We start from the raw sequence: 23,462 nt of genomic DNA on the forward strand, positions 1-23,462 counted from the left end.
TAGGAATATACCCTTGCTGATAGTAAATTAAAACATCGCCAATGTCTGGTAATTTACCTTCTCCATACATGTTCCCTTTATGTTACCACATTATCTTTGAAAATGAAATCGTACTATTAAAGTTGACAAGCAAGAAAATCCGGAAGTAGAAAACTCCAAATGCGTGAAAGTAATTTCTATCGCTTATTTGAGGCAGTGTTTCTTTATCTAACGGTTTAATATTGTGTATTTTAGTTTTTTCATGCGTGTGGTAATGCCAGGTAAAAATTATACCTTTATTCTTGTTCTCGCTCGTCCGTCATAGGCCATCGCCCGAAAACATTTTTCAAAAGGAGTAACAAGTACTTTGATTTTGCCACTGCACGGCATGTGCGCTGTCCGTCCTAACGGCAATCAGTCAGCACTACAGGGGGATCGGAGAGAGATTCCTTGTATTATAAATCACCATTTAGTTGATTTCGGCCTTCGTACTGTTTGTTAGAAGAGGAACATCTGTCGTTTTATCCTTGAAATGTGTCTACCATCAGTTAAAAATTGAAACATCGAAATTCACCCACCCTGCACGGAATTTGTGGAAGAAGAATCTCTTTTTAATTTTTACCTGGCCAAATATCTCTGTTGCTTGTGTGGTGGAGGTTATACTAAATCTACTAAACTATAATTTGCCAACTATTCAACTCGCAGTTTGATTTAAAAGTTAATACAAATGTAATTATGCCAGGGTTGAACGGAGTGCTTTTGGATGAGGAAGAAGTCAGACATGATCTTTCCGGGCATTGGTGAATTGATGTTGTTTCGTGTGGTTATTGGTGCTGTTTAAAGCGGGGAATCCACCATTTTATTGCGATTGTTCTCCGTTGGTGTTGCGATAAGGTGCGGTTAGTCATATGTCTGTTGACCACAAATCGACGGAGGGCTACAATTAAAATAGCATAATCGAGTTTTTATTTGCAAGACTGCTGCTTACGATATAATCCCATTAGACAATATTAGATTACATGTTTGTGTTGTAAGTTTTTTTCTTTTACAAAATTCATCCTCGCCAAACAAAACTACTTTTAAAATGTGTGATATTATCATTGAAATCCGACTTCAGTTTGCGAATCTGCTAAATCTTTAATCAATGGTTCAACGGTATATTTTTATGTTTTTCATGCATGTCCTGAGACAATTTTCAATTCTTTCATTTCAGATACTAGACAATGTACAAGAAAATTCGGATCTGCGGATACATATTCAATGCCTAAATTCGCCTATTGGAATACACGTCATATTGCTTGCATCGTTTCTACGCAACGCATTTAATACACGCAAAAACTGATACCAAAATGAAGATCGTGTCATATTTTGTCAACTCCGATACTGTCTTGTGATTGGTCAGTTTTTGAAAAAAGTCTAGTTTGTTGTTTTGCCACCAGGCGGTAGTTTACGAAACGGACATGACGAACTGGATACCAGAACAAACAGTGGTGACCTATGACCCCATGTCACCATGGCTGAACTCCACAGAGCTTCCTTTCAGCATCATAAATGCAAGCGACCCGCGAAACATCCAACAGCAAGAAGGATACCGGCGTTACTATTATTGGGGCGCGGAAAACTTGGAAAAATTTCGTTTGTGGTACTTCAATGGACATGGGTATCTCGCCTCAATCATATGCGTACTAGGAATAATAGCAAACGGTGTCAACATCATTGTATTGACTAGGAAAAATATGATGTCGGCAACTAATATGATTTTAACTGCAATGGCCGTGGCAGATGGATTGACCATGATGGCCTATTTACCGTTCGCTATCTTGTACTATTGGGCTTCGGACGATCAAAGCCGGGGCACTGCAGAGTTCTTCCTATTTTATATCTATTTTAGCGTGCTCGCGCACAGTATCTCAATTTGGTTGACAGTAACACTAGCCGTGTTCAGGTATCTATTCATTAGGTATCCTCGCCGCGGCGTAATTCTCTGCTCGATTGAAAGAGCTAAATTATCCGTAGTGCTCGTCTTCTTTGCAAATCTTTTTGTTTGTATACCTAATTTTATCGGACACCATGTCAAGCATCATTTCGACCCAGAAAGAAATGTATCAACCTATCAGGCCTCCACGCGAGATTCGCCGAGAGTTTACGCAGTGATCTCGCGGATTAACTTTTGGGTGATTTCGTCACTTGTTAAATTGCTTCCCTGTTTTCTGCTTATCATTGCTAGTATTCTTCTTGTGAGGTGCATGCAGGAGGCAGAAAAACGTCGGAAAAATCTCCGCAAAAAATCGAGACCGAATTGCAAGGATTCTGACTCACGTGACCGGAAGACGAACAGGACAACGCGCATGCTCTTAGCGGTCGTGGTTCTGTTTGTCATATGTGAACTTCCGCAGGGAATCGTGGGAATATTCGTAGGAATTCTTGGAGCGCAATTCGAAAGGGATGTATATTATCCGTTAGGAGAATTGTTCGATATCATTGCTCTTGTCAATAATGGTATAAATTTTATTCTATACTGTACAATGAGTAAACAATTTCGAGAAACGTTTGTACTGCTGTTTATCAAGCCGCTCCATGTTGGTCACAGTCGTCGGGGACAATTTATTCTCGTCCCAAATCATAACAGCAACACACAGTGTACTGATGTATAGTGTTGGTTGATATGGGCTAAAACACCTGGGCCAAGGTTGATTGAGATTTGTATATCATAATTTACCGTACAATAACTTGATTTTTTAGAGTTACATCAAAGAATAAATACCACAAATGGCTGGTTCGATTCTACCTACATCTTTATGTATGCATAAATTATTGTAATGTTGATGTAATCATACATAACTGTAAATATCATTATTAGACGTATTCCAGACTTCTTTTCTGGGATATACTTTACGTCATATATTATTTAGTAAAACGTCACAACAGTTTGATTAATATGTCACATATATTTGCGTTCTAATTCGATCAGCCTTGGACCCAGGATAATACAGCTCATTCGATTTGGCTACAAAAACAAGATAGACGTGCATATGCTGGCAAAGTAGCTTTTAACATAATGGTTAAAAAATGTCATGGCGGCAATGGATTAAAGCAATCTCATAATTGTCTTGATATGGCGGCAACCAGAAGCTGGGGAAAAGGGCACCATGACTCACCAGAATTTTATATAAGGTCATTCTGAAGATATCTGAAATCGAGATGAAAAAACGTGGGTGTTCAACGTGCCTGCACACATGTGGTTGCTGTGGGATAGTACAAAGATGATGTGATCCTTTGGCTGCGGCAATAAAGTTTCGCTGAGCCAGCTCATCAAGATATATTCCCCAATGACTTCTTCATCAGTTCAAATCGCAGAATTTCATGCCAGGATTCGTTTAGCTTGGTTTCTGTAGCCTCTATTGACTTGTGAAATGTGTCGAATTATATTGTGCCAAAACTGGGCATTGAAAAGGTCCTCAATTTTTTAAGAAGGAGACCACTTGGCGATGCGGTCGACACTAAAGGTGATAAGATGCCAATGATAATCCTGTATCACACAGTACAGTATGGCAATAACCTTGCAGTGCCGTCTGTATAGCATTATGCTTTGCAGTACCATGCACAGCACTATTCCGTGCAGTATCCGTACAGTTGCATACCTGATGCTACAGTTGTTGGGGCCTTTTCAATGACCCGTGCCATATCTACGAAATGCCTACTATTATTGATGAATGATTTTCTTTGTAAATCTACGGTGGCCCGTAAGGCATATCCTTTTGCTATCGGCTACAATGGAGAGAACAGTCTGCATGATATTTTTCCTATGTGTACTACGCCCTCACCGCGGCGAAAGTAACAACTAATTTTGATAAATAGATCTGGCAATATTAGATTAAAATGCCGTACATAATATGCTTTCTTACCGGCCACCGTAGTATTGTATATAATTGTGTGGTTGGGCTTTTGTTATGTAAATGCACGAGGTTCGCGACCAATTTACCTACACAATCAACGCGTTAACTACTTCCGCTTCCGAAGGTTTTTGGGGTGCTTATGGCCACAACCAGGTTTATGTAAACATTTTCCCCACGGCTAACTGTCCCAATGATGGTATTATTGTGGAATGGGTGGTCCATGACCTTTAAGACCAAGCCTACCATCTTTACGAGGGAAATCTAGCTTTATCCAGTAATGCAACGTATGTAATTGCAACGGTTTTGAAAGCCCGGTGATCGGCTGCACTTTGTACACAATATCGATACTCGGATCAGCGCTCAAAGAGTTTCCTGCAGTTTTCCTTTAGTATCATATTCCTCTGACAGCATATCCTACTTTCATGACAATGATGATGCACCAACCGACACACCACGTCAAATTGAAGACATTGACAATAGCATTCCCTTTCTCTAGGCTAACTATGCTCGCGGTATGGTTTTTTTCACAAGCTATAATTCAGCAAATTACGCCGAAGATTCGCTAGCGCACGATTCTGTCTCCTGTTTGAGTTTGATTCTAATATTGATTGGCGTTCCCGTCTTTCTTTGAGGTTGGTACAATGTAGCTGCTGAGAAAATAGCTTTAAAAAGTTAGCTCTCAAGGGTAGGTCAGCCATTGACTAGACCTGAAGCTGGTACATTCTCTGGCGGTCAATACCTATGTTGATCAATCGATGCGGTCACGACGTCTCACAGAAACGAAAGCAATACCGATTATTAGAGTTAATGATCTTGTTCGGCCGAGCTTGCGCTTATTTCGGCTGAAGTTGACAATCTTAGATAAATCGTTTGTTGGTATCGATGCCCTGCAGGCTATTTTGACCTGCCATCAAAATGGATGGTGAAACAGCTATGGAACAAACTCGGTTAGTTGAATCTCATGTCCGAGTTCACCACTATTGATCAGGTCTATGCGGTCAGTCTTAGGAAAAGCGTGACCATAAAACAGGCCATTGCTATCAAACTTGACTGAGAAACATGTTCATAGCTTTATCTTGGCAGTGCTGAGTTTGTGCAACTAATGTATTCGGGAGGTTGATCCAGTTTCGGTTGTCATGCCTGTGTGTGACACGATGCCTTATCACATTAATAATCCCACACCCAAGTTTTCCCTTTCTGTATGTTTCTTCAAATTCTTTCACTATTTAGGAGTTGAATAAGACGTCTCGTCGCTTGCTAGTTATTCTGTTCCAACTACAATGTAGTTTGAAGGGCTCTCTTGTTCCCCCTTTCCCTAAGTTGCTCAGTATGTTCAGGAAGCAGAAATTAACTATTGGTGTACTCTTCTACTAAACAGTCTAACGCAAAGGGCACACTTCAAGCTAGACTGAGTATTAGATAATTGATTTTAAAAGTGCAAAGCTCTTTCCCTCACAATTGCGGAACACAGAATGTTCGCAGTTAAGTCTGTAGAGCATTCGATTAAAATGCCTAATCCCGAATTACCATGTGCTGTACTTTTATGGCGATGACACAAGTTACATCCGTTAGGTTCAATACGGTGATCATTATTGTGTTTGATGAAACTCAAGTCTCCCGCACTTGATTAACTTGAGCACCATACGAATTAGTCATAAATCATACTTTCATTACGATAGCACATGCTTCATTCGCAATGATCTATTGTATGGTTCCCGGCCTTTCAGATTGAATCCTAAACATGTTACAGGGACAAACGGCATTGTTTACAACTGCCTTTCTTTTCCTTGCGACCACCAGTAATGACGAACGACGCGCCACTTTAACGCTGAAGTTCCGGTTATTCGATTAACGTGAGCACCATTCACTATGTTTTATCATGTACTTTTAGATCATGATGAGGATGACAAGTTACTTTTAGATCATGATGAGGACATGACAAGTACATCGCCTTTAAGGCATTATTGTGGCTTGTTATCATTATGACATACACTAGATTAACTGGAGTATATCAAATACCATCCAACACCACCGCATCTTGTACTTTTGTGATCGAGGATGACAAATAAGTAGCATCCTCAAGTTTATTTCCAATTATTTGCTTGTCATGATCTCTTCGAAACTGACTCATGACCCTTTTGGTAACACTCATTGCTTGACCATTAGGGGGAGTTTTCGAGGAGTACAGCGACACTTTCAGTGTCGTCCATGTGACAATTGTCTCCGGGAGATGGAAGCTTCGTGTCGTTCGTGCTTCCTCTCGGTGTGCTAGCCATCTGCTCTCTCTCATTCTCTTTCTCCTCTGGGCGGCGAATTTCCTCTTGACAAACCTTACGTGCTGCGTGGTGAGTTGTTTTGTCATTTGGTAGAGGGCGACTTGACTTGACGGTTATTGCCCGTCTCAGCCAAGAGATGGTAGAGTACTAAACCAGTTCGGTTTTAGATAATAATCCATGGCTTTTTTAGGCATATTGCACTCTCTACTAAGCAATACATTTCCTCTTGGCCATCTTTTATATCTGAAGGTTTAATTGCACTGCATTGGAGATTGCGTTTAATCTAATCGATCTCGGTCAAGAGGGGCTGGAGATACTAAAACCATGCAGTTCAGACTTTTAGACGAGTTGAAGGAGTTGAAGCCGTATGCACTTGGTCCAATGGGTTGGAACTACTTCTTTGAAACAGTTCCAATTCCGTAGTACATTGCTGGACATGTGGTTATTAGTAGTTCGATGGCATCACTTTTGCGATGAATTGCCATGCTCCAGTCAAGACTTTTGATGAATTCGGATAGACGTGCGCCTAATGATCATGGAAATGTACCCTACACCTTCGTTTTCCTCTAGAATTATATGGTAAGGATATTGGGAGCGACGGGTGGTTTATATTATAATCATTATATCAAATGGATTCATTTCTAGCAGGGTGCTTTGGATCTGGACTGGCTTGAGTGAGGGCTGACGTAATCCAGTTCTGAGTAGGCCTGCTGGGTGTTGTAATGCGTGTGTGTGTGTTCTGTGATGACTGATCTCAAATCGCGGTGCGAGATTTCCAATGTACCTGGCCAATGTCCAAAATATACTGAGCAGAGTTGACAGTAGTACACTATCTTAGAAATAAAGGTTTTGGCGCTTTTAAAAGACCGTTAAGGGTTTTCTTCCAGGACAATTATACACCCCTTAGAGGGATTTTAAGATATAGAAAATGAAAATACCCTTCGCAATATTGGCGTATACCCAATGATCTTCGTGGATTGCACCAGTTACCAACCAAATCTGTGAAGAAGCTGGATTAAAACATCATTGACGAATTCTGTTCTTCACTAAAGTTGTTGGTTCGTTATCTTACATCTCCCTTTACGACTATCGAACCTTAATTTGAAGAACATTAGCCACTTTCCGAGCAAGCAATCTCGCTTGATAATCCCCGCCTATCGAAGTTGTGGCGCCTTAAGATAATGCCTGACTGGTCTAAACAATGATTTAAGGAGCATGTCGTAGAATCACGGTAATTTGCTTCAGACAAGCCCAGAAGACATTTCAATTTTGCCACAATTTGTTTTCGTCTACAAGACGTACACTCACTGAATTCTAATTTTGGCCATAAACGGGGACGATGTCATGCCCATATCAAGCTTTTTCCAAAAGCTCGGAAACCTTTATTATTAAGAGTATGACTAATACAATATTTTTCAAATACGAAGACAAAATATTTCGGAAACAAAGACACGGTATTTGCCGAATAGTATCGAGTCCTCGAAACAAATTACCCGGCGGCCTATCTGATGAAAACGGTGTATCTTCTGATGTTTTCCTACTTTTGGCCGCCATCTCTGCAATAACAATCCCGCCGCAAATGAAGCTGGGAAAATAATTGAACGAAATTCGTCTGGTGTTGTCGGGCGATTCCTCTTGTCGTTCGAGTTACAACAGGGAAATCTCATCATTGTGTGTGTATGGTGGAGTATCCTGAGGGTGTGTATGTCAAATATGATGTCAGTGTATCCGTTTGGCTTCGAGTGTGTGTTTTCTATTTGCCATGTTTACAGTGTGAGTCGAAAAAATCTGCCAACTTTTATCAAGCCAACGCGCGTACTGTCTTTATAAACAACTACTTTCATATTTTCCTTTTCATTCATTGAAAGGGCTCTTTCATGCGACAGATCCATTCAGTTTTACGTCTATTTTTATCATAGGCAATATGCTGAGAATGTGTATCTTTGCTGTTCGCTTGTGAGCCTATCGACTTGTTCCGTTGTTTCCATTGTGTCCATAGCATGTTTTCTGATGCAACCGATACAAACATCAACATCGTCCCGATCACAAGCGAACACAGAAAATAGAAAAACTGCACTGGGGAATTGTCTTTAGATAGGAAGCCTTAATGAGCACTGTATTTATAATTCTCCAAACGCCCATTCGTAAGTAACTTGGGCAGATTTGCTTATACACAGCCACTTTAAAATAATTATCTGACATTAAACTAACCAGAGGCAAGTTCTGAAGAGCAGGCGGATTGAATGATATTAAAAATGGATCCAAAAAGAACCGTATCGAGCACAATTTGCTTTCCTAAACAATATCCAATAAGGATCGACTTCGCGACGTGTTGACCTGAAAAAGAGATGGTTATTGGGAACTTGTCGAAGAAAAGATAGAAAATTGATGTCATTAGCTATCATTCTGCCACAAAAAGAAGAAGAACGACTCCTTGGTGGACATGATTAATGCATTAGCCATGTTCACCGGTTTGGGTCGCCTAATCAACGCGTGTTGGCTGTTCGAGTGGTGAGGATACGAGTGGGTGGCCAGAGTAGCGAGAGGTATGGCGGGCGGATGCGGGCGGCTGTGTCGTGACTGCAAGGCGTGCGAAAAAGAATGTTGGCGAGATGGCAATGTCCATTTGGGGCTTCTTGAACAAAAATTACCCTTTTTGTTCGGATGTGATTGGGATTGTTTAAGAGCCTATCATCCCCGTGACCAAAAAAGATAAATACCTCATTACCATGCCTTGTACAAAGGCTGACCCTTCTTTCGGAAATTGCTCAAGTTACGCCGAATATTCTTTCTCTTTTCTTCTGGCACAATGTCGATCGATAGGAGACACAATTATTGCATACCCGAAACAGAGCCATATGCAACATTAGGTCTTCTCCTTCGTGACCCGTATTTTGGCGGCTTTTCAGGAGTAAAACATTGAACAGCGGGAACGTTTCTCCCACAGAGGCCTGATTCCACAGGAGCACTTTACGCTGCTGTCACCACTGCGGCAGATTGGGCCTGGCCCTGGCGGTAAGCTAGAAATTACCCGATTGATACAAATGACCGATTGTCATTCGATGAAATTTCCACCTCCAAACAAACAACTGCACACCCAATCAAAAGCTCTGGTTCTGCGATGACGCCTGCCCCATGTGATTCAAGCAAAATTGCGGTCAGTAGCAACTGATCCTAAGGGAACGTTTTCGCAAAGCCCCCAAAACGTCAACGTGAACGCCTATCTTATTGTTTGACATCGTTATCATGAGGTCGAACAATGAGATAGGCGTTCACGTTGACGTTTCGGAGTCCTTGCGAAAAAAACCTACTACATGTAACTGCGTGGGACGTACGTGTATGATCGTGAATGTCAGCTTGAGTGTTGGTAATGAGAACCAAGCGTTGAATGATTGTTTCCTTGATATCCAGATGGCTACCTAGATATCCGCTTCCTGCAAAGGGTGCGTACCCATCCACTCCCGGTTTAATTTTCCTAGAGCCGGAATTAATGTCAGGTCATCTTCTTAATACTTTGTACCATCAGCTTCCCAACTAATGGTGAATACGTTATGAAACGGGGGAGGGGGATCAGTGTATGAAAAAGATGTACCGCAGGTGGAAATGTGTCCTGTTGTGTGAGAAACGTGAGGTGCGGTTGTGAAAGTTCTGCTGCGAATCTGGCTGTACGAGATCCACGACCACAAAGTGTATCTCCTATCTAAAGTTTGTGTCAAAATCTTGAAGTGTGCACGGTCGAAATAATGTTGCAGTAGAGAATGTTGCTGGTGTGATTGCATGTGACGTATGTATAATTGTGTCTGGTTTGATGCAGCAAAAAAACGTCCACTCACAGCCAATTGTCCCCTTTTGTGTTCCCAGTCCTGCTCAAAGATTCCTTCCCTGTTTGTCTGCTTCTTATCACTGTCTACTGAAATACCATTGATTCTACAGTGGAACCTCCCTTAGCAGACACCTCTCAATTAAGGACAACCTCTCTACTAAGGACACTAGTTTTGGTCCCAAATTGGTTGTTTCCATTCAATTTGACCTCTCTAATCAGGACACCTCTCTATTAAGGACAGCACTTGTCAGTCCCAAGGGTGTCCTTAACAGAGAGGTTCTACTGTATTTCCATTGCTCATGATGCCATCTTCGAACATGGCAGCAAACCGCGTGTATTTTGCGATGTCTGTCACGTTTGATTTGAACTGCTTTTCTGTATTTTCTTTCTCTATTATTCACACTTGTGATAAGGGCTTCTTTCCTGTTCTTTGTTATTTTTTATAGTCTAATTCACTACCAACATTTTAACAGAGGAAACTGACTTATGTCTGATGATTCGTTCACGTGATGCGGGGATTAGTACCATGCACTGCACATGGTGCTTTGCCGATCACCACAAAAGTCTTTGGGAGCACATGGTATATGTTTTGTCGAGGTTATGTGATGTCATATTTTTCTCTCCAAACTCCCTTTGGCATACGTTTATCAAATAAAGCCCTTTGTCCAGGGCGGTGTGGACTTGCTCTGAATGGATGTAAAAAATGCCGTGGTGCGGATACTTGGCCGCGATAAATGATGCGTTGTAACTGGGTCCGGTTAGTAGACCCGGCCTACCAGTGCATCGTGTAGAGTGCCATTGTAGAACGACAAGTCCGTATGTTGAACTCGAGAGGGCGTTATATGAAAAAAAAATCGAATTACAGACTTATCTTCATAAAGTGGAAAATTTGACATGTCTAACACAGCTCTTTAGCGGCATCTAACTTGAAGCTAAAGACCTATGCACTCGCAGGTCTACTAATCAACCGCGACCGTTATAAGTGGTCTGAAAGTAAAGGTACTATCAATCGCTGTACATATTTATAAGCTTACACCTTTACATGTAGTTTTACGGGAAACTTATAAACTCGCTGCATTTATAGATGAATAATCCCTAGCGATAGTGATACATGTACATCGTTTCATTTAGTATTTTTCAAAGTAATTTTATGTATATATTGTCCACAACGGTATGAATTTGCACATTGGTAAAATATAAGCCTGATACTGTACATGAACATGGGACACAAGACCCTTGCCTTTTAGCTGGGACGTCTCGCATTATAGGTATAGCACATGTAGTCCAGTACGAATGATTGTGTATATAGAATTAGTGGTTAAAATGCATACTAACTTGATAGCTGAGTGTCAATATGAAGGACGAGCTCTGAGAGCTTTAGAGTGATTTCTAACATATGGATGATCGAGTAATGTGGTTGTAACATTACACTGTAGTATGAACCGAGATTCGTGAAGCGGAATTGTAGATAGCAGCCCGTTTTGCATAGTAATTAAGTGTTGAGAGTTGGGAACAGCCTTTCCCAAAGAAGCATTCTCCTCAGGTCCTCCCTTCAAGAGGTACCAGGGCCTCCTCAGCCACTTGTTTACAGGTGGTCAAGACGAGACTACCTGGCCACTCATCATACGAATTTAAACCTACTAAACGTGCATTTTGATACGTCACATGATACGTATCAGTTTTGTGTAAGTAGTGGATCAGAACCTTCCCATGCCTCTCAGTAACGTTTAGGGCCTCCTCAGCCACTTGTTTACAGGTGGTCAAGACGAGACTACCTGGCCACTCATCATACGAATTTAAACCTACTAAACGTGCATTTTGATACGTCACATGATACGTATCAGTTTTGTGTAAGTAGTGGATCAGAACCTTCCCATGCCTCTCAGTAACGTTTAGTGGGTTTTGCCCCGTTGTATACGCGGGTGTTATCATAAGTGTGACTAAAACTTTTCAACTAGATCAAGGGGTGAGATAAAAGCTTGTTGGGGCAACAGTGTTTACCGGATGTGACTTGAGAGTAGAACTCAGAATGTCTTTGGCGTGGGCAGGGCGACGTGGCGACGCTTGTATTGTAGTTAAGTCTGCCATCTAGCGGCGGGAAACTGACAAATGTTATTGTACAAAGAACGAACCGTTTGGGATGGCCATTGTATTCTAATATGTATATTGTAAATATGGCATGATGAATAAAAAATGAATTACCTTTACCTCGAGTTGTTAGGGTTAATTTCTATGACTTAGCTATTATGCAGGTTTCGTAGCCCATGCGAACGACGAAGGTCTGTCGTGTGTGTCATTAAGCCATGTGCTGATTCATTGACGCAACACTCGTAAATCATTCTAGGCTATCAACCTATACTTGCCAGCACGCATCCTGAACCTCACCTCATGAAAACACCTTTAGAAAATATGAAGACGAGCGTAGTAAACTACAACTTTATTGAAAGTCAGCAAGACAGGAAGACTTGTGACATCGGTAAGCTACATTCACTAAACGCAGATAGTGCCACTGTTTGGTATATACATCAATATCACGACCCACGGCTTCCCAAGGCATTTGCGTCACAATACCGACATAAAGATCGGCGCCAGCGACCCCCACTTCGTTCCCGGTCAATGAGAACGTATGTCGGGAGTAGGTCGACCGACCATATAAAGCTCGGCAATGTAGCCATGCTTCTGCTCGGAAGCACGGTGATCAGATCTCCTGGATATCAATATACGGAAAATTTTCCCCGACGGTGAACGTACGTTTTATATAACATCCTAAAAGTATTCGTCTCGGATAAATGTCGTGCAATAGTCGTGCATAAGGAACGCTGTCGCATACTTATACATGCAGTAGCTCACTGGAGGCGCGTAAGTCCCATTCAACTTGCAAATGGCCATATTTGCCAATTCTAGCGTTATTTTGGGATCTGTTAAATGCATTTCACTTTTTCTTTTAAGATCAAATTTGAAACTCAGAAAGCTGACGACAACCGTCGAGTTCGATGAGGTGGCTCAATTTCTGTAACTCTCAGCTCCTTTTTACGAAAATCCATTCGGTTTAGTCCAATGACCGCAGATGTCGCTGTTGTATCTGGCCACGCATAAGACTTATCCTCGGCGGCCATTTTTGGTCTCTGAGTCCTTGTGTCCAAGTCCTTAAACTGATTCGTCAGAGATCCCATCAAACTTCTGAACCTTGGGTCCTTTACGGGGTCCTCAATTTCTGGGAAAAAAAGGCGGAGCAATATCAGAAGATAAACCGGAAGTGACACTTGGCAGTAGGGAACAAATGATTTTGTAGATCTGGTCTGATACGAGAGGAAATAGGGAACTACATGTACATGAAGCTTAACCGTGTGTGATGGGACAGGAAGAACTAAAGTGATGAATCGAGAGTGACGCAAACGAAATATACCATTGGCCGTTGACGAAATAATGAATAATGCCGATATAGTAAAATGCGATACAAAAATTGCTGCTTCTGTAAGATCTACAGCAGTAATTCTCCGGACTATCGCTCCAGAGTACAGAGACCCCTTCCACATGGGTTTGTCATGGACATGCTTCTTACCTCCGACAGGTTCCAAATTAGGTGTTGTCCCAAGTAAGATGGCTGTCCTAGCCCGCTGGATATCTGGCATACTTTTGCGCCGTAATGCTAACCGAGATCTTGGCCCAGTTTGGAAATCTGAAAATGAATTTGCACATGAAAAATGACGTGCGCGTTTTACAGACTTCATCATCAATCGTATATTGGCATTCTCCCGTGTACCTTACTCCTATTCGTTTCAGGTCACCGCGTAGGCCACAGTAGCCTGCTCAAAGAAGGTAGACGGTTTATGATACATAAATAACGTACCTGCTTTCAACTGCTATGTTCTGTTAATAACTCACCAAACTCAGGCCCTGCACCAGGAGTCTGTACTCTCGGGAAGTCACCAATGTCTTTCATACTGTTCCGCCTCATAAAATGAAGCTTGACATCACTGGGCGTCATCTCGCCACCTACTGATGCGCGCCGCCGTCGACCGTACTCTGACCTAATTGGAAAAGAAACTAGATGTAGGACGAACGGCATGAGTAAAGGACGTTTTTCCCGCTGCGGTCGCCACGCAGGAAATCTGCGTTTATCTTGCGCCGTCTTCTTCAGGGTAGGAAAAAGCCTTTTGGCCATTTTGGACGATTCTTCTGTCGAGCAAACAGCTGCAGCTACAGAATGGCAGATTCATACTGACTCCGAAAGAAAACAATCTTACCCAAATTTCCGTCGAAGCTCCAAATCGTCCGCGTCGGACATTTCGCCATTCTGCCCATCTTCACTCTCTTCTTGCCCGTTGTGTAGCTCCATGTTACGGATGACGTCATCTGTGCTGAGAGGCACAATCCTTGAGACGCAAGTCCCTGGACGAGATGGCCGCCGCGATCCTAGCCGGATGTTTGTGGTAGAGGTACTACCATCTGAAACACGAAGGAGGAGTAGCTCAGTAACATCGTATTAGCCAGTTAAAAGCACTCAATCCTTCTTCACCAGCAGCACGGTCTTCATTATTAACCAATCGCAGGATAGTATTAGTATTGGTGTGGACTCGGGCAGTGCAATGGATAGCTAAATTCGATATAAAAAACGGGATGTCTAAACATTTAAACTTTCAAAATTTACGATGAAGAGCCTATAATGTGCTCCCATTTGGAAATTCTGTCGACACAAATGAATATGACGAAGCCGTAACCATTGATGACAAAACATACTGTGAACAGCTTCTCGGTCATCTTACCGCTTAAAAGGCTAACGGCTGCGGATGAAGGCCTAGCCACGAGATTCACTGGCAAAGACAGCCTCCTCTCCCGTAACCTCTGCCGATTCAACCTGACCAGCGACCCATCACCAACAACAACACAAGACTCATTCTTAACATTCTTAACCTCCGCAACTTCTTTCTTCATTTCCCGCAATTCCATCGCAAGTCCGAATTTCTCCCGTTGAAGCTGACGATTCATTCGCATCCGATCCTTTTCGATCATGCCCAGTTCCTTCTCTAACTTCCGGTCGTCCATCTTCCATTGTGTAGTCTTGACTTTATCGACCTGACTGCTAATGTTCTTTCGCACCCTTCGCATGGCGTCCTCCTTTGAGCCACGTCTCACTGGAACCCCAGGCATCACCATCGCCATACTAGGTTTTTTAAAGTTTTTTCCTTACAAGTTTCGCGACGACCTAGACCAAATCAATTTGTTATGAAGTCGTTTATCCTCAAACAGCATCACTGGTTTCTAAAATAAATAAAAGTAACACTTTAAGATCTATCTTCACCCAGCCAACACAATCTTGCGAATGGCATTTTTGAAGTATTATTACTATTAATATCACAAGCCAGGAAGATTTCTAAACCCGATCGAGGAGCACGCCAAATATCGTTACCTCTCCATTGATGGGTGTGACCCCTCGTGTATACATGAGGCACCGGCGGTTCTGCTATGAGATTAAGGAAGTGTTTATTTGAGCCAATCATGTTGAACCGTGTCTTCCCCAATGAAGTACATTTCAATATGAAACAAGAATAAGTAAGAAATATGTTTCAAAGGTCGAGTTCAACCTCGGCTTCTCACTCTAAAGTTCTCTGTCAATAAGGGAGCATTTTCAACGGAATCTCATTAGATTTTATTGATTTATTTGCTATTTCTCGTGATATGAGGGGATGGTGAACATCAAGTGTTCATTTGAGCCACTCATGTTGCACCAAGGAATAAAGGAGTAAAGATGAGAGATATAATGTTCCAAAGATCGTGGTCTACCTCGGCTTTCTATATTGAAGTCCTCAGTCAATAGATCACATTTTCAATGCAATCTCATCCGATTTTGCAGTTGATGGATTTTTTTCGTGATAAGTGGTTGGTGAACATAAATCTTTCTATGTGCATACTCTGCTGTCCGGGGTGATACTACTTAAATATATCAAAGCTCAAATAAGATGTCCCGAATTCAGCGTGTGGCCGGCGATGTCGTTTCAAAATGACGCGTAGATCATGAATCGAGTAATTTCATACTCCATCGGAAGCGATCTCTATATTCTGTCTTATTTGAGCTTTGAAATACATGATGTGCACTTAATAGTACAAAGCTGCATTCGAAGTTTGACGAATTATCAGCTTTTTATTATACCATCACCTGTTTACCAGCGAATTTCAAAAATCTTCAAATTTGCTGCATATCTCGCGATGAATTGTCATCAAGAATTTTCATCCGCTGTAATGCCCGGTAAAGATAATCCAATTGGTGACTAATCCAGTGTATTGTCTGTGTCTGAGAAAAGCTTATCCGAACTGTCCTTTCCTACAGGCAGTTATGTACATGTATACATCGCATGAGAAGATATGTCATGTTGCTTCCGGAAGCGGTCAATCTGAACTTCACTCACTGATGGACGGCAACACTGACTGAGTTTATTTCATGAAATATCCGTCAACAATCTCTCATGACAGCGGAAATGTTAGAGGTAAATGTCCTTCACGGCGGAGGAGTCCTTCCTTAATCACATTTCGATCGAGTCCCAACAGAACTCCCTCTTGATATAATGATCTTCAGATCCCAGACCAGTCTTGGCCTACATCTCCAATGGGCACACCATGAAGACCTTAAATGGAAATTATGATGAATGTGATCACGGGAATATATTCTAGATGGGTGATTTTTCATTGTGATGATCTGCTGTTTATTATTTCACTGAGCGTGCTATATTGATAGTAATCAATCGTATTCGATATTCTTTTCAATTGACCGTTAAGCCATGATGGGAAATTTCATGGATGGAAGGACACATGCATATCGCGTATGATCTTGGAGAAGTCTCTTTACTTCCATTGCCTATTCCTTTGTATGAGGTGTAAAAGCGACGTTTAGCGTTCAAACAGTGCCGTGGAGATACTTAAGAGTCTGGTTCCAGTGATTCAAAACAATTTTGTCAGTAGCTTAATAGCGTTAACTTGAAACGTGGCGAATGGGCTGGACGGTATAAGATTATTCGCCTATGGGCATTATCACTCGACATGATACGTTGAAAGCAGATAAAAAGCGCAAAAAAATAAAAGAAATCACGAATCTCAACAACATCTACGGCAATTTAGACACCTGAGTTAATACTTGTTCTGGATTTTCTTTTATACCTTCCAGTATTTGGCAAATTAGCCATATTCACGTCTCCATGATATGTGTCTGACGGACTGTTTCAATACTGTTGAAGTATGCGACAACAAACTGCAGAACATGACATTGCAATGGGGATTAGGCCAGGGAAAATACTGCATTTTTGCCAAAAAAACATGTACATGTATATCTGATATTTGTAAATGGTTGTGTCTTCAATCAATGCTCACAGTTCAAAAAGAGCGCACTGTCTTTTTTGAACCAGATTCCAATCAAGATTTGATCATGTTGATTGATCCATTCCGCTGCCTTCGTTGTTTTTTTCAGCATATTCTGCCACGAGTTTGCCTTAAGTTTATCGGTGATTCCAACAGATTTTGCAATGATAGTGAGTGGTACGGTATGAAATGTTTGCAAAGCTTTCGAGACAATGAAGACACGATCACAGCAGGCCAAGACGGGTACACCAATTTAGGCGTTAGTCGTGGTCTTCAAGACAAAAAGGCAATGTATAGCTTCTGTATATCATATTCGGTTTGAGCAAATACAAACTTGTAAAATGTCTGTTAATCTGTGTCTCTTCTCACCACTTCTCCCTGGGGCTTCTTCCCAGCATGTGTCCGAATTAAGGAAGTAGGTATGTGGACGCAGTTGTGGTCGTTTGCCACCAAAGGAAGCTATCCGATGAAGGCGTGTCGCTGCTGGCACCATGGGCTTTGGCGGGTTCATTGTAACCGCGTGTGGTATAACTTTCATAAAGGAGTGGCCGTTTTACACTTTAAAAACATTTACCTATCAACTTCGGTGTAATTTATAGCTCCTTGGTGTGATTTATATATCATAACAAAAAGAGAAAGTGCGCCTTCCAAACATTTCCGTCTCCAACATGTCTTTGGCGTTATTGGTATTCAGTAAGAAGCTCACGAACACGACGATCACATTTATCATGTAAGCTTTCATGGTTTCAATCGATAATTTCAAAGCCTCAATGATTAATGAGAGCTTTTTTTTTAGAAAATATCATGTATACATTTGATGTTTTAACAACCAATAAATATTCGTAAAGCGTGAGATTATTTACATTTATATCAAAAGCATGTAGTTTGTATGATCTCTCTGGCGTCCAGAGCTCTTTGAATTCAAAAGGGTAGACTATCGCGTGGGATAAAAGTATTCATTGCCCATTTGATGACCGGTCTCGAACTGTTTGATGTTGAGAAATCTTTCACCTCTCGAAACTCATATCAAGTTTTCGATGTCACTGCTACACTCTCTTAGAAATAAAGGTTGTTGAGCTTTTTAATTCTTCTTTTGTTAAGCAACCTCATTCAGGCTTGGTTATGGATGCACCATTCCCAGTTGACAGCTACCCCATGGACCCCCATCCCGATTCAGATCGGATTGTGAGGATCGATCCTCTAACCAAACTGCTTACCTTACCTTATCTTCCATACCTCTCCTCCATATTGTCCCAATGCATTCTTCGTTAAGGTCATACGAGATGTTTCTAGCTAGGTATATACTAGAAGTCCATACCTAAGGGCATATTGGCAATATATCTGATATCCTACCTCGGCAATAACTGCCAGCAGTCTAACTAATCGATTGGTGATCAGAACTGTATGCTCGAAGAATATCATTAAAGGTCAAGTCGGCCTCTATAGTTTTGTCCCAGTTTCATGGTCCCGGGCGCGTGACTGATATTTGGACCCGAGGTAGGTTGACTACCATCGCCGTCCCACAAGCTACGTCCTCTCATCAGAAGACAATACATGTAGATGGCATATTCACCATGGTACAAGTAGCTTATTTTCTATATCTTTCCAATTTCATCAACCATGGAAGTGTTCCATATAGCTTCTATTGATTGTACAAAAAGACCGTATAGCGGAAAGGCTGTCAGTGGGATAGTTTAGAAAGGGTTGGATATGGCCATGATGAACACATTTTTTCTGGCGTCATCCAAAAAACGTTGCCAATGCATGTACCTCAGTTAATTACATAAAAATTACATTCGGGCTTAGCTACATGTAACATGTTTTGAACAGCCCCTCCCTTAGGTTTTTACTCGCAACCTCTTTCACATGGGCAAACTGTTAAGTGCATGCAGCGGCTAGTCCCATCACAGCCGGACTGCATGCATCAGCGTGTGAAGTTAATGCAAGTTAATCATTACCAAATCAATCAATAATGAACAGTGATCCGGACTCTATCAAACAGCTATGAGTCATTACATTTCAACAAAGGACAATGATGCGGTTGCTAAAGCCCGTCACCAAAACAGAACTTGTTCATTTCAAATGTAAACGGACGACACGCAATGCCCATGCGTGGGGCCATTGTTTCTTTCTTGCCGCAAATCATCGAAAATGCAATAATCTTTTGAAATTAATTATTTGCTGATCAATACATGTAATGAGGTCTCTTTCAGTAGACTCCCAGGGCATTCCGTTAGTCTGCACATACGTCTAACGATGGGAGGGACTACACTGATCTGCAGCGTCCGGGGTATGCATTGTTCAGCTGCAGAATGTCGCATGTCATAATGTCCCAAGATAAGTAGTCCTCCCTATCCATCCATGTCGGACGAAATTGATATAGTGGTTGAGAGTGACAAAAGGTCAGAACGATCGTACAAAAATGTTATTTCCCCAGACTACTTCTCCAGGGGACTTTGATTCTTTTAACATCGGTGTAACAGGAATCAGTGTTGATGACAGTCGCGCGATGACTATGACGACAGACAAAGACGATTAGACCGGCCGGTCCTGCCCACTACAATGTCAGCTCATTTTGTCAGCCTCGGCGGACTAGATGACGAAGACGATCGATGATATGGTGAAATATGTCCAGCGTGTCGATGCCAGCGCAGATACACCTACCTTGTTCGATTAGTAATCCAACTCAGCCCAATTACTCCGGCCTGCTTCTCCTCCACCTTAAACTCCGAAAGCAACGGTATTGGCCTTGTCCCTCTCCCTAACAGATACACATTATGACAAAATCGGGCTGCACTGGGCCGCTGCTCCTCCACCTTAAACTCCGAACGCAGCGGTATTGGCCTTGTCCCTCTCCCTAACAGATAGACATTATGACAAATTCGGGCTGCACTGGGAGCCTAATCCACCTCGACTAAATGAGATATTCACTAAACACACGTGAATTCCACGACTGACGTCTCATGTTTCGATAAACTTCGACCACGCTATGCAAACTCCGACATAATTATCCCATTTCTTCGCCAAGGTAACTATTTACCGTTAGGATTTTGCTCCGGTGTCTCCGTCTTCGTCCGTGGTCGGATTTGGGTCAATCCGTAATCGTTTTTGCTGGTTAGGCACCTCAGGTTTGCAAATTGTTTATGATCGTTATGCTGTTACGCGCTCTCCAATATGGTCACAATGATATTGTCTCCATGACCAGATCAGAGTTGTGACATTGTCTCTTATTATTTGGTCAGGTTTTGTAAAGCAAAAATTTAAGATGAGCGAGCTTATGCAATGTTCAAAGTATTTCTTTTCATTACAGGCGGGTCCGTCGATGATATGGCTTGTCTTAACTGTGACAGGCGGTCTCTGTTAATGGCAATGCCGTAGTTGTGGCGACTAGGCAAAGCATAGTCGTGACACTGTCACAAACATAGCCAAGCCATATCGGCGACAGCGTCTCTGGTATCACTGGGCTATCGTCGTGACTCTGTCTCTGATATCACTCATAGAATATCGTTGTGACATTGTCTCCGATATGGCTCGGCTATAGTTGTGACACTATTTTTATTTTGCTACAATAGCCCCAAGTAGATAGTCTCAAATCTGATTTCACCCTGGGAGCACGGAACGGCCGAGCCGTCTCCGCAAACGTGATCAACATTATCGATGTGACATCATCTCCGATATGACAGAAGCGTCGTGCGACAACGTTTTCATGTCGTTAGTTTTCCGTTCCGAGGGCCAATAAAGGCAGCAAAGAGAGGTAGTATAAAGAGACACCTGTGGATAAAGTGGAACTAAACGAAAACGTGTCCTCGGCACTGTGTCCAGATTGATATGGTCAATAAATGATCACTTTAACACTGTCTTTGATCCATGTAATAACCAGAGTCGTGCCAGTATCTCTGATACTACCATACTACTGTAGTGACTCCGATATCACGCTCTTCCCCAAATGTTTGTTCATATATTACCAATGCTGGTAATTCGGCGGAATAAGCAAGGGGCAACTGCTGGCTGTGTCGGCTCTATATCCGTCATCATCTTGGCAAGATAATGGCGCTGCCAGGCCGGCCCATTTCGGTATGGGAGTGACTGTCTCATCTCTTTCACCGTTTTGGCAAGACAGCTACGCTGACATGCTTGATTCGGTTTCGGTTGAGAAGGCCACAGCAACAGCACACGTCTGGCCGTAACATCGTGTCGGCGACACGACGCCAACAACACAGTGTGGCAGCCATTGTCCTATTCGATCTGGATGTGACTGTCTCCTCTCTCTCTCACCGTGCTTGGCAAGACGGTGGAGCCCAAAAGTCTGACTTGGTCTGGTTGTGAGCATCACATTTCTCTCCCCGTTTATCGCAAGATGGTGGAGATGTCATGCCGATTCGGTCTGGTTGTGATTGTCTCATCTCTCTGACCGTGTTGGCAAGACGATACAGCTGCCAGGGCCGATTCGGTCTGCTTGTAGCTGTCTCATCAGTCTTTCTCACGGTGTTGGGAAAAGAGGTGAATCCGCCTAGTTCGATTTTGTCTGTGATCAGAGATGGGACTGCCCCAACCGACCGAATCTGGCCTGTCAGTTACACCGTCTTGTCAACACGTGGTGAGACAGATAAGAGTGCATAACAGCCAGACCAAATCCAGCCTGGCTGAGATCCCATTCGGTATGGCTGTGACTCTCTCATCTCTAGCTCTCACTGTCTTTGCAAGTTGGTGAAGCCCCTGAATGTGACCGTGTATCTTTTATCGTTCTGGCTAGATGGTGGAGCTGACGGGCCCATTCGGTCTGGTTGTGATTGTCTCATCTCTCCCACCGTTTTGGCAAGACGATGGAGCTGCTAGGTTCGCATCGGTCTGGTTGTGACTGTCTCGTCTGTCTCTACGTGCGGACTTGAGAATAGAGCTGACAGGTCCCACTCAGTTTGAGTGTGACTGTCTAATCTCTGGCACCGTGTCGGGAACTCGATGAACTTGACAGATTCGATCTGGTCTGGTTGTGACTATCTCATTTCTCTCACCACAATGGCAACACGGATGACCAACCAGTCCTGTTAAGTCTGGTCGTAACCGTCTCACCTCTCGCACTGTATTGGCAAGACGATTCAGGTTGGCTGGAGCTGCCTCAGCTCTTCCACCGGGTTGGCGACACGATGGAACTGCCATGTCACTTACCTATGAACCTAGCCGTGTTTGCAAGAGTGGAGGTGCTAGCCAGCCCCCTCTCGGTCGTGTTGTGACTGCCTCATATCTCTCACTGAGTTGTCAAGATGATGGTAATGCCACGTCCATTCGGCCTGGTTGTGACTCTCTCTCTCTCTGACCGTATCATTAAGACGGTTTAATTATGGCATAACGATTTCGTTTGCTTTTTGACTGTCCCTGCTCTTTCACCGCGTTGGCAAGACGTACATTCGGTCTACTTTGTGGCCGGCTCATCTCTGCAAACGTCTTGGTAAGAGGGTGGAGCAGCCTGGTCCGATTTGGTCGAAACTACCGCAACAACTGACTGACAAGCTCCACCGTCCGGCCAAGACGGTGAGAGAAATGAGACAGTCACAACCAGGCCGAAACGGCCTGACATCTTCCCCGTTTTGCCCACGTGGTGGCATGATCAGACCAAACCTTTACACCGTGTCTGCGACACGGTTTCGACGGCACGGTATCGGCAAGACAGTGGGGAAGCCAGGTCAATTCTGCCCAGCTATCACTCTCTCATCTCTCCAGCGTGTTGACAGGTGGGTGGAGCCCAAAGGTCTGATTGTGACTGTCATATTTCTATCGCCGTTTTGGCCTGGCAAGATGGTGGAGCTGCCAGTCCCATTCGGTAAGGTTGTGACTGTTTCATCCCTCCTACCGTCTTGGTAAGACAGCAGAGCTGACAGACCCGATTTGGTCTCTCGCCGTGGAGCTGAGATTCGATTCGGCCTAATGGTGACAGTCTCAACTCTCTCACCGTTTTGGCGACGCGGTGGAGCTGAGAGGTCTGATTCGGCCTGGTTGTGACTGTCTCGACTCTCTCACCGATATGGCAACTCAGTGGAGCCGACAGGCCTGGTTCTGTCTGGTTGTGACTGTCTCATATCTTTCACCACATTGGCTTCACAGGGGAGCAATCCCAGACAGCATTCAGTCTAGTTATGACTG

The 23,462-nt window shown here is 42.9% G+C and overlaps 3 protein-coding genes across 6 annotated transcripts in view; 2 read left to right on the forward strand and 1 right to left on the reverse strand.

The window, feature by feature from the left end:
• Positions 1 to 1,305, forward strand: part of LOC135496921 (G-protein coupled receptor dmsr-1-like) — a 40,931-nt gene extending 39,626 nt beyond the window's left edge. The window contains exon 3 of the mRNA XM_064786508.1: positions 1,193 to 1,305. The gene's annotated coding sequence lies outside the window, so the exon portion shown is untranslated. The remainder of the gene's footprint in view (positions 1 to 1,192) is intronic.
• Positions 1,306 to 1,432: 127 nt separating this feature from the next.
• LOC135496919 (G-protein coupled receptor dmsr-1-like) lies at positions 1,433 to 12,181 on the forward strand. The gene has a single exon (XM_064786507.1). It carries the CDS (start codon positions 1,440 to 1,442, stop codon positions 2,631 to 2,633), a length of 1,194 nt encoding a protein of 397 aa, XP_064642577.1. The 5' UTR covers positions 1,433 to 1,439; the 3' UTR covers positions 2,634 to 12,181.
• Positions 12,182 to 12,396: 215 nt separating this feature from the next.
• On the reverse strand, positions 12,397 to 20,415 carry LOC135497048 (uncharacterized). 4 transcript variants are annotated; one of them, XM_064786711.1, is made up of 7 exons: positions 19,989 to 20,415; positions 16,132 to 16,597; positions 14,741 to 15,236; positions 14,222 to 14,423; positions 13,860 to 14,005; positions 13,537 to 13,653; positions 12,397 to 13,188 (listed from the first exon to the last, which is right to left on the reverse strand). In XM_064786711.1, exons 3-7 carry the CDS (start codon positions 15,135 to 15,137, stop codon positions 12,938 to 12,940), a joined length of 1,113 nt encoding a protein of 370 aa, XP_064642781.1. In that variant the 5' UTR covers positions 15,138 to 15,236; positions 16,132 to 16,597; positions 19,989 to 20,415; the 3' UTR covers positions 12,397 to 12,937. The 4 variants fall into 4 exon arrangements, with proteins under 4 accessions (XP_064642781.1, XP_064642783.1, XP_064642782.1 ...); XM_064786713.1 differs by having other exon boundaries at positions 20,365 to 20,381; XM_064786712.1 differs by lacking the exon at positions 19,989 to 20,415 and having other exon boundaries at positions 16,132 to 16,887.
• Between the last annotated feature and the right edge of the window lie 3,047 nt (positions 20,416 to 23,462).

Source organism: Lineus longissimus, chromosome 12 (assembly GCF_910592395.1).
Source record: "Lineus longissimus chromosome 12, tnLinLong1.2, whole genome shotgun sequence".
In the NCBI taxonomy this organism is placed as follows: Eukaryota; Metazoa; Nemertea; class Pilidiophora; order Heteronemertea; family Lineidae; genus Lineus; species Lineus longissimus.